Source organism: Aptenodytes patagonicus, chromosome 7 (assembly GCF_965638725.1).
Source record: "Aptenodytes patagonicus chromosome 7, bAptPat1.pri.cur, whole genome shotgun sequence".
NCBI classification, from domain to species: domain Eukaryota; kingdom Metazoa; phylum Chordata; class Aves; order Sphenisciformes; family Spheniscidae; genus Aptenodytes; species Aptenodytes patagonicus.
The window spans coordinates 18,033,401-18,044,857 of record NC_134955.1 but is presented as its reverse complement, the minus strand read 5'-3'; the positions used below and the strand labels follow the sequence as shown (position 1 = coordinate 18,044,857).

The following is an 11,457-nucleotide window of genomic DNA, read 5'->3' as shown; positions in this document are numbered from 1 at the left end:
CACATTTTTCTTCTTACTGCCAGTGACCCCTTCAAGGGCTCTGCCCTGAAGTCCTGCTCCTAAACAAGTAAACATTTAGGACCTGAATTCTTCAGAATCACTTATATGTGGAAGCTTTTGGTCGACCAGCAACAATAGCAAATAAAACAGGCTAACATTGTAGAAAAAATTTGGATCTTTATTGATGTAAACCAAAATTCCAGTTGGCTGGTACTGGCCTATCATATAAATGAATGTTCATTAACACGAAAAATTAAGAGTCTACCAAGTATTGTTGCAGATATACACTTGCTCAGTCTTACTTGGAAGGGGTTTTTTGGATGCTTTTGTTGAAGACAAAGAATAGAAATATTGTTGTAAACAGCAGGACTAATCCTATGGACAAATAGCAAATATCTTTTTTTTGTTTCACCTTGCAAGGTTCAAATTTAAGTTGCAGAGCAGTTAAGCATTTAAACATATGCATAACTTCGAACACATGAAAACAAAACAAAAAAATGGTTTGTGTGCCGTAAGTCTAAATATATGCTCAGAACCTTTCTTGAAACTTTGCTTTAGGACTTAAAACCTGAGCATTGGTAGACAGTAATATTCTTTCTTAGAACAGCACCAATATGCTTTAAAAAACTATGAAACAATGTAAAAAGAGATTATAAACCATGCAGTAAGATAGCATTCAAACAGATAATGTTAATCAGGATTGTCAGCTGCTGGACTGGATAGCCTCCAAACTCCAGATATCTGTTGCACGCTACTATCTTCTGCAACGTTACTTTTCTCTACCGACCAGATTCCTAAACTTACTGCATCCACAGTTAAAAATAACCCAACAACAAAGAGGGGAGAGAATTAAAAGCCAGTTTAAACTTTCTGAATAGAAAGTTATCTGCTGTTTTCTGTCTGCCCCATTTGTCCCGAAAGAGACTGATAGAAGAGCAGGCTGCATAAACACCTTTCAAAAGTGTGTCTTTTTTGACAGTGATTAGTCTTTTTATGAAGTCATTCATTAATGTGGTCTCTGACTTATGACTCATCAACTGCTAACTTGTTAGGTTGCTCCTGCTTTGTTAATTTGTTTCAAGAGGAGGAACATGGGTTTCTTTTTGTTTTTCCAAGTCCTATTCTGTCTGTACATAGTGAATTTGCCACTGAAGGCAGCATTTCAGAATAGACGAGGCTGTATTGTCCGGTTTTCAAGAAACAATTTATGAGCGTATGGTCCGGGACATACATATTTGCCCGTTGACTAGGCTGCTGCAATCTCTGTAATTCTTAAAGATGAACATCTGTGTCTTTCTGTGCAGCACTTGTCCTAATTACCAGCACTGTACTGTGGTGCTTTTCAAATGAATGGCAAAGAATGTCGCCTTCCCTAGACATTCTTACCCTGGTACTTCTTGATGATGCTACTGCTTTTGTTGACTCAGAGAAAGCCTAGACAGCAATGGTTAATAGATGCCTAAATTGCAGGTAGAACAATGACACAGTAACTGTGGACCTTCCTGATCAAGGAAGCTGGAATAAATTCACTTGAAGGAAAAAGTGAGCTGAACTAACCTGAGGATTCTCCCTAGCCATACAGCTATGGAACCACAAGGCACTGGTGGAGAAGGACAAAGTTATTACTGCACATTATAGGAATTTTATCTTAATGGTCAGGCTTTTGGGGCATACTGCTGTTTCAAATGACTTACGCTCTCCATACCTGGAGTTTATACTGGTGTGCTACCTAGGTTGTTTGACTAGCAATGCCTGTCATCGGGGAAAATCTGCTAGATTTATACGCAAGAAGCATGAATGTATTCAAGAGCCTGTAACAAAGATTTTGCTTAAATTTAAAACCTAAAGTTAAGCTGGCATAAAAGCATACCAGTTGTATATTAATAGATTGTGATCAATTAAAAAGAATGGTAAATAAGATTACCAAGGTGTCCAATGAAAAATGTGTACAGGTACTCAGAAAACTGTTCTTAATTGCAACTTGATGAAGGAATGAAAACGTATATGTATCTCCCCATCTCCCCACTGAAATGACTAAGCCATAGTCTTCCCAGGATTTAAAAAATGAAGCAAACTCTTTTATCTCTTTCCACTTTCCTTGCCTCTGCTTTGAATCATAAGGCTGAGGTTTATTTGTTCAACATGTTACTGTTGCGTTTTCAAGCTTTTCTTTGTGTCTGAGTTCTAGGTACTCTAGTTGTTTTGCAGCTTTTAATAATTTTAATTAAATACTAATTTTAATGACATACCTCTGTGAACAGAATTTTTTAATTGATAGAGAATATTTCAAAAGTTATTGTCATACAATTATTGCTATATGAAAGTAAATAAACAATCTAGGACTTTATTCTCAGTTCAGTACTGAGTCGCGTTTACCTTCATCACTGGCTGTGTATTTAAAATGATCTACTGACTTGATTAAACTGTGGATTCTCCAGGAAATGGAATACAACAAAATATTTGCTCTATTTCAAGAAAAAGAATCCAAAAACTAAGACAAAACAACTCTCTCCTTCCTCTCCTTGAAAAAAGTTCTTTAATATGTCCCCTACTATAGCTGGGCAGAAATGGAAAATGGCATTTAAAAAACAAAACAAACAAAACCCATCTCCCAAAGTAATCTAACAGCAAACAAGATGATTTCCATGCCAGTGGAGAACTGGTGCAACCTGTAATTGCAACGTGAGTGTTAAAGGCTTTCAGAAGACAGAGAACACTCAGATACTTACTGTTTGTTTGAGTCTTAGCTTCCACAGGGAAGTAATCACATAAAAGATCAAGGTGTCTCTTTATAACTGGCTGCAGCAATTCCAGCTTGTAAACATTCAGCAGTGATTTAGCAGTATGATACATGGTGCTATGGCAGGCACAAAGTGAAAATGTAGCATATAATGAGCATATCTGACAATGCGTGCATAATATCGGTCATAATTTGGTGCAGGAAAACAGAAACACAGCCCCAGGTTGGTACAAACATTTCTGATCTACTATAGCCCAATGGTGGGATTTTCAGAAATGCTTTACCAGTCCTGCTCCGATTAAATTATTAGAATTGGGAGCTTTACCATCAGCTTCATTGGTATTGGTATCAATTGGATACCAATGATCTAATACCAATTGATATTGGTATCCAATACATATCCAATACATATTGGAATTGGTATCAATTCCACATGGAATAGCCATTACCATGTTAAAGTATTAATCTTGAAAATGTTGCAAATTATAACACAGTTACAGTTTTGGTAACTTTAATATATATTAAGATAACTATTCCCTGGATTCTCATCACTAAGTAGTCATCCATTTGACACTTTTATTTGAGTATCCTCTTGCCTTCACCTATGCCAGACAGATGTTTTAGCATTCAGTAACATGAACTAGCTGGGAATCATCTAACAAAATGATTTTTACTATACAAAAGAAACGTCATCATCCATCAGTAACACATTAAAAAAAGTGGATTTTTATTAATTCCTTGATGCCAGGGAAAAGATGTTTAGATATTGCTTAAATACTAATTTTAAATATTTAAAAATTCCTTTATTTGTGATGATTCTTTGAAAGACTTAGACAACATTAGAGGTCCAAACCAAAATCTTATGAAAATATTTCTGACCTGAAAAACAGTTCAATATATTAGGCTATGGGATATATTTGAGACTTTCTTGTTTTGCAGTAAGAAAATTATTGAAACAAACTTTGAACAGTTTCTTATTGAACACTGAGGATCAAATTTAGTTCTTAACAATTTTCTTCCCTGCTTAGCTATTTAAGTACATAATACCTCTCTAACTTTTGTTTTGGAAGGAAATTTCATAAGTAACACAGAAATTCCATTTTCTAAGGTTCAGATATATTGGGGTTTCTATTCTCTGTTTTGTTAATCTATGGATAAATAACAACATAATGCCACAATATTTCTTAAAGATTTTGAAAATGGTTTTTGAAGAACAGCATAATGTACATATGAACGTACAATATCTTGTTTTGCTGAACTCTGTAAATTATGTTTTGCAGCTGGCTCCAGGATAAGGTCCTGTATAACCCAGACAATATGTTGGTCTTTAAAATAAAGTGGAAGACTTACATGAAGAAACACATTTGTTAACTTTAATATCAAGACTTTACCAGGCTAGTCCTCAAACAATGAGCCTTCAAGGGTAGCAATGACATTTTTTCTTCCATTAGTCATTTTTCTTGCAGGCTTATTGCAAGAAAGAACAATTTCTCAAAATAGAGAAACCTGGCTCTATTTTGACCAGATGCAGGAAAAGTTTCCTTTGAAATGCTGTTTTTATTAAGCTAGTTTGTTGTTCTTGCTCTGCTGGAGGGGGGAAAAGCCTGGTTAGTACATTGTTGGTTTAGAAACAAGTTTTGCATATTCTCTTTTTAACACTTCTGTTTTTGTATTCCTAAGAAGGAGCCAGATCCTTCACGGGTGTAAATTAGTACTTTACAAGAGCCTACAGTCTTGCTTGTTTACACTAGTGAAGGATCTTGCCCAGTTCCCCTACCATATGTGCAGCCTGACATTTGAATGGAAGTGCAATTAGCAGGGTTGTTTTTGTTTAACTTTATTTAGCACCTTATCTTCCCGCAACATTCTTGTCCGAATACCAGCATCAACCATGAACTCAACATAGCTCTTACTAGTTCTGTTCTATTTTGGGCTAGAAGGAAAAAACCCCAGCACTCCAGATCAAAAAGCACCCTCCTCTTTCACTCTGGGAATAGAAATTGTTAACTAATTGGTGCAAAAAAGGCTCTTATTACCATGACAAATCGATTCACACCACAGTTAAGTAAGTCATAACTTACTCCACTACACAGGGAAGTTATCCAAGCCCTCAAAACAACCTGTTATTAATGGCCAAACACATTGTCTTCCACAAAGACAGTGGTTTTGGTGTTGGTGAGAGACCAAACTTGTAGAGGATATAAGTCTGCAGAACTGTGTTTATTGTGTTCTACAATTTGCCCAATTACTCAGCTACTTGCTCCCTTATGTTACAGTAACACCAGGAACTGCAAGGCCTGTAGGTCAGGCCCTTATTCTTGTTACTCGTATTAAAAAGAGCCTCCTGGAGGATCCCAAGTCCGGCAGAGCTCTGCTGCTCCCAGACGCTGAAATTCTGCAAAAATGGACAGAGCAGCAGGTCCTGAAGGCTCTGGGGTAAGGGGTTGTACCCCAGGAGCTCAAGCCACCAACAGGCCACAGGCCTGGGAAACACTTACTGGAGCACTTTGTCCCCACAGATGCCGAGTGGACTGAGAAGGTGGGAAAGGCTGCTGGGCTTCTGAGGAGCTGGCAGGCTTCTCCCTGGTCCCTACACTATAACCTCCTGCAGCGTGCTGAGCCTCGCAAAGGTAAGAGGCCACCTCCACACAGGCATGTCAGTGACAAGGGGACAGGTGAAACAGGTCGAGGTCAGCATGAGGAGAGTGGCCTGACATGGAGAGGGGGTCCAGACGTCTACAAGGCTCGCTGCCCGGCCCGTGTCCTCCAGGGCTTGCGGGCAGGGCCCTTGGGCAGGTGCAGCCCTTAGAGGGCGTGTCAGGGGCGAGGCTGAGGGGACGCCCCGGCTCCCTCGCTGAGCTAACGTAGCTCCAGCCCCGCCGGCCCGGGGCCGCCGTGCAGCGCCTCCCGGCGGGCGGCACCGGGTCCGCAGGCCGGGCCGAGCCCGCCCCCGCCGCGGCTTCCCCTCACCTTTCCCGGCCAGGAGCCGCCCCCGAGGGGGCCGGGCCAGCGGCGGCGGCGGGAGAGGGAGTCCGGCAGCTCCCTGGGGTAGCGCAGCCCCGACACCGCCGCGCCGCCCGGCCTCCCCAAGCTGCCCCAGCCATGTCCTCCAGCTCCCCCCCGGGCGAGCAGAAAAGCCGGAGCCTGGGCCGGCTGTCGCTGCCCAGGAAAGGCAGCATGACGCCCGGCAAGAAGCCCTCGGCGCTGGAGCTGGCCGAGAGCACTCCCAACGCCCACTACGCCCCGCTCTCCGCCGCCCAAGGCGGGCAGCCGCCGGCGGGCTGCAGCCCGGAGCCGGAGCGGCCGCTGCGCCTGAGGAGCGAGGTGGTGGTGGTGAACACCGACTGCCCGCGGCCCCCCGTCAGCCTCGACCCCCGCGTCTCCATCTACAGCCTCCGCAAGCCCCTGCTGAGCCGCAGCAGTGTCCAGGGCAGGGTCTACAACTTCTTGGAGCGGCCCACGGGCTGGAAGTGCTTCGTGTACCACTTCACCGTGTGAGTACCCGGCCCGCCGCCCACCGGGCCCACCTGCTCCGCGCCGGGCTCCCGTTACAGCGGCTTGTCCTGTCAGCCGCGGCGGCCCCGCTGCCCGCGCCGAGCCGCGGCTGCCCGGAGCGGGGAAACCGTCTCCCGGCGCGGCTATCGGTGCGAGGGGCTGTCAGGGCTGCCCCTCGCACCTGCCCGCCGTCCCTGAAGCGTGAGGTGACCGCTCCCGCACTGCCGCCGTGCCCCTTCCCCGCCTCCCTTCACAGGGCTCGTCCTCGCCGCGGAGGCGGGAAAGCGGCAGCCCTGGCTGTCCCCTCAGTCGCGGAGCTTTCCAGACCAGCCCGGTGCTCAAGGCTTGAGTGTCTTGCAGATACAGTCTTCTGAGGTGGATTTTTTTTCACAGATGGGAAGCAAAACAAACAAAAGTCACACTCTGGGGGAAAGTTTCTCTTATTTTAAACAGTAATGTTGTATTTCAATTCAGGAGCTCTTAGGTATACCTATTAGATAGAGTAGGAGCTGGCTTCCGGCAATTTTCTTCAGAAAGATTCTCTGGGAGTTGAAATAAATTGTTCATTCTGAGCGTGGAAATGAAGTTGGTAACAGTGTCGTCCATTCTTTAGTAATTTTTAATGCATCGACTCCTGATTTTCCAGCTTACTGCACAGCATCTGTTTCTGACTGGATAGGTGTGTTATCAGTGTTGCAGCCCTGTTGGAGGAGGATGAGAGACAGGTGACGCTCCTTTTCCTTGCCTCTTTTATTGCCCCTTGCTCTAACTCCTTGTCCTATCGGGTATGAATGCCATTGCTGTTATTTTTAGATAGGAAGGAGGATGACGATGTTTGGAGGATGTTAAAGGCGCGTAGCTGCAGGCAAGTTGAAAACTGCTTTGGGTATAATATTCACTATGGAGCACAGTGTCCACCCTGAGCCAGCGCGTGGTAGGTCTGTGGTGCACAAGGATCTCAACAAGTGCCTCTGTGAGAAATCAGTGCTTTTTAATTGAGATGTTGCGGAAGGCTTGCATGACCCTTGAGCAATTTGCATATGTTAAATGTAGGTAATAAGGTCAGGCAGAATTGTGGTTTCTGCTTATTGTATGCATGCACAAACACACATATATGTATATATATGCTACATATATACATGCTTACTACAACAGCTGGAGGTAAAGACATTTTATGGTCAAAATCCTAAGATAAAAGACTGATAAAAATCAGGGTTTATGATCTAATTATTGTATTTTGATTTTAAATTCTATTTCTAAGTATTATTTTAAGTCAATTCAGGATTGTGTGCTTATATTCCACATTTGAGGATTCTGGAGTCTTTAGGTAGTCTGGTAAGTGGTATCAACTTCATTTTAGTGGTGGGAAAACAGCTGTCATCTGAATGTATTTAATTGGGAGATGACTGTGTGCAGCTGCTGAGATAATTGTGTGCTCCACTCTCTTTAGCGTTATGATAATGCCATTAGATGACAAAACAGTCAATGGCCATAATTATGAAGTGTCTAACAGTTGTGCTTGAACAACGTAAAACACTTTCAGGAATAGGAGTTCCTTTTTTTTTTCTCTCTAAAAAGGAGTTTAGGCAGCCATCTTTTATGATTTCTGACCTCTTTCAGGTGTCTCAAATAATGTATAGAAGTGACAGTAAATTGTGTTCAATATCTTAACTAATCTTCTCTAAACCTTAACAGTGGGCCTAGGAGAATCCTGAAAAAAACCTGTTAGATTCCTTTATCTACCTAAGATTCTAGCCTGAATGTTAACTTTTTTTTTTTTGCAAGTATTAGCAGTGTGGATTAATCCTATCTGTGCAAGAATTAAGATTTTGTAATTCTACTTTAGGAAAAAGATTGTAATATGTATGGGAAGTCATTGGCTGTCTCTCCCCCCAATACATGCTTATCCGTGGTGTAAGCATTAGTCCCAGCGTTTCCCCTCTTTCCAGAAGAGCTCTTCTGATGCGATGGTGAATGACAGCGGCAGTAAATATTCTCAAGTCTCCAACTAAGCATTGTGCAAATTCCTTCTCTCAGGACTCCGAAGAGATGGAAGAGGTTATTAACACCCTCATATGTTTCTTGAAAGACAATCTACGAGTACCATGTGTGTATTTTTAGGCAGCCTCACTCTGATTTCCACCAGCAGAGGGAATTGAGTCTGTACTGTCCTCAGCCATCCCAGCTTCTCCTTATTTATGTGGTAGATAAGCCTGCACTTTTTATGCCCGTTAAATAACATTTTAGGTTACTGATCTTTGGTCTATACCTCTCTGACTCTCTTGCTTTCTGAGCTCCCAAAGCAACTTCCTGGGATGCTTGCTTTCTGCTGCACCAATGAATGCTCTCTTTGAGTACAGCCCCTGCCAGCCAGATGCTGAGTATTCATAGATTAATAGTTGCTACAAAGCAGAAGTTTGTTACTAAAATCAACTGACAAGGTAGACAGTTTGTGTGATCCAGAGAAGCTGTTGTGTCTCAGTCTCTCTACTCTGGAGGCGGCATGGGACCTGATTTTTGCACTTGGTTTGCTAGCTTTTTTTCAAGCAGTTGGTTACAAGTCATGCAGAGCTGCAGAGCTGCAGAGCTAAAAAGGACTCAATTATAACACACACACACACACCCGTCACGCATGCACTTCTCTCCCACTGGAGGAAGTAACTTGATTATTTTGTTGTCAGCATGCAAACAGACATTCATAGAGAGCTAAGCTGGGTTTTACCTTGTGATCTGCAAAGACCCTGGTGGTTGTCTCTCCTGCCAAAATGAGCTTAAGAGACTGATGTCATTTGCCTGTTGCCTCTTTGTGACTCCCTCTGCTGGCTACCTCCTGCTTTATTCTGGGGGCTTTCAGCTGCCTGGGAGGTCTCGGTCGCTATCTTAAAAGTTCAGAGGGGAAGGAAAGGGAACAGGAGTGGTGTTAAATCAGGGCATAAAGTCCAAAGCTGAGTAGAGGGTCCTGGCCAAGATCTAGCCCAAAGATGGGAGCAACGAGCACTGCGGGCTTCTTCATTTTCTATTTATTGCACTGTTCTGTGTTGTGCGGAGTGTGTGGCTGTGTTCTTAATTATATGCTGAAATGATTAAATTTAGAAACAACTCCTGGAATAATCAATGTAACTTGTTCTGGACCTGTATCTCTGGCTGGTTGTTGAAACACTGTTTATCAAGTGATAAGAGCTACATCTACTGATTGCCTGTCACACCCTTTTCCTGCTCAGGAATCTTAGTCAGTGGTATCTAGAATACTAATAGCTAAGAACTGATATTCAGAACTGATTTTCCTCAGTTTTATATTATAATGTTTAGAAAAGGCAAGTTGAACACCAAGCTTTAATCCACAGATTCTATGTTGGTATGTTTGTTTCATATTGTTTAGGTTGCTGTATGTTTTGGTGTGCAGCAAAGCCCCTTGTGTACCCCCGATCTAAACGGTGGAATCTGGTTATCTTGTACAGCAATAGAGGGTTGCTGTACTACATCAGGCCAATGACCTGTTTACTTCTAAATTGTTATTTCTTTCAAAAGGTGAGTGAAATACCTATTTTCCAAGATGCAAAATGTATATTCTTTCTTTCTTGTTGATGTTTTTAATCTTCCAGGATAATTGGAGATCACAGTCACTGATTAAATCAATTGAACTATGCACAGGTCTTTTCTAAGATTTGTCTTATTTGCTCAGACCAAAGAGCAGAAATATCTCAAGTGAGCAGAATAAGAAATGAATTATTGTACCTCATTTATACTAGATTTTTATAGGCTGTGGAAATAGTCTCTATGGGGAGAAGGAAAGGGGAATTCACTATTGATGTACCACCCAAAAAACCTGCCTAAAAGTACTAGTGGAGATGATAGAAACTTTCATTTCAGCTACGTGACTTGGTTTGTTGTTGTATTAAATTTCATTTAAATATATGAAGTATATAAGTATACATACACTTAATTCTACCAGTGCAAGTAAATTGTGCTCAATAGCTGAAGACTTACATGGGTGGCTTCTGCAAACACAACTGGTGGTTGCTTGGAAACTTGGATTTTGCAAGGAAGAGCTTGCCCTGTTGTATGGCTGCATGTATGGTAAGGTCCTGCCAGAGCCACCAAACGCCCCTTGTCTGTCAGAGGTGAGGAAATGACTGAGTGCCACTGTTCTCAATGACCTTCAGAGCTAGGGCATCTTATCACACTTATCATAGTAGTACACCTTGAGATAGTGGCTTTGAGAGGTGAAATGTTCTGTGGCCTTAACGAATCAAGTTTTCAGGCTACGTGAAGAGAAGTGGAGGGACAAAAGAAGCTTAAATTCTGTCCTCATAGTGGCCTGCTGAAATCCTGAGACTCTGTCCCAGTGTTGGAAATGACTGTAAAGAATAAGTGAGGTCTTCAGATATTTTAAAAAATTATTTTAGATTTAAGTGCATGAGGGAAGAGCTTCTTCTCACCCTCTCTAAGTAATTTAAAATATCTTAAAATGTGCCTGAAGAAACTTAAGTTGTGAGCTTTCTGGTGATTTCTCTTTTTCTCAGTATGGCAAATAATGACTTCTGGCAACCTACACTCCATGTTGACTCCCCATGTTCTTTGAAGTGTTGGCCATTACCAGAAAGAACAATTTGGAAACTGATGGACCATTGGTCTGTTCTGGTATGGCAGACTTTTTGTTGCCATGCAAGATAATCAGCTTCTATCTTATCTTTGCATGTGTGTACCTGGTTCAATTTACTTTGCTTTTGTATACGTTTGGTTTAATCAGCAATGATTGTCATTGAGTTTGTTCGAATCCGAAGATGTTTACATAAGCTTGGACTGGCCAGTGGTTGAGATTTGGGAGACTGGTCTCTTGAAACAGGCAAGCTCTCAGAAGCGTGGCTGTATGTGTATGCGTGCAAAGATAAGAAGCAAGGGTAGATAGAATATTCCAGCTGCATGTGTATCACGACTTACAGTAATCAATTATTAAAGGCAATACAGTGTTTATATAGTGCTGTTTATATACAGTACTGTGAGGAAGAAGCATAACTCCAACTTAAAATCCCATTTTTGTCATGTTTCCAAATGTACTGCAAACATACTTCCAAACCTACTGGTTCATACTTGGTGTGTAAACTGTGAGGAGGGAAAAAGATCCATAAAATAATTAGTGTGTGCATGTGCTCACACATGACCAAGTTTTCTTTCAGACTGAGTAAACTGAGTGAAAAAAGGGGCAAAACATATAAAGTACT

The 11,457-nt window shown here is 42.1% G+C and overlaps 1 protein-coding gene across 1 annotated transcript in view; it reads left to right on the top strand.

The window, feature by feature from the left end:
* The first annotated feature begins 5,894 nt into the window (after positions 1-5,894).
* KCNQ1 (potassium voltage-gated channel subfamily Q member 1) overlaps positions 5,895-11,457 on the top strand; it is a 360,358-nt gene continuing 354,795 nt past the window's right edge. The window contains exon 1 of the mRNA XM_076344173.1: positions 5,895-6,234. Within this exon, the coding sequence (XP_076200288.1) occupies positions 5,918-6,234 (317 nt within the window). The 5' untranslated portion in view covers positions 5,895-5,917. The remainder of the gene's footprint in view (positions 6,235-11,457) is intronic.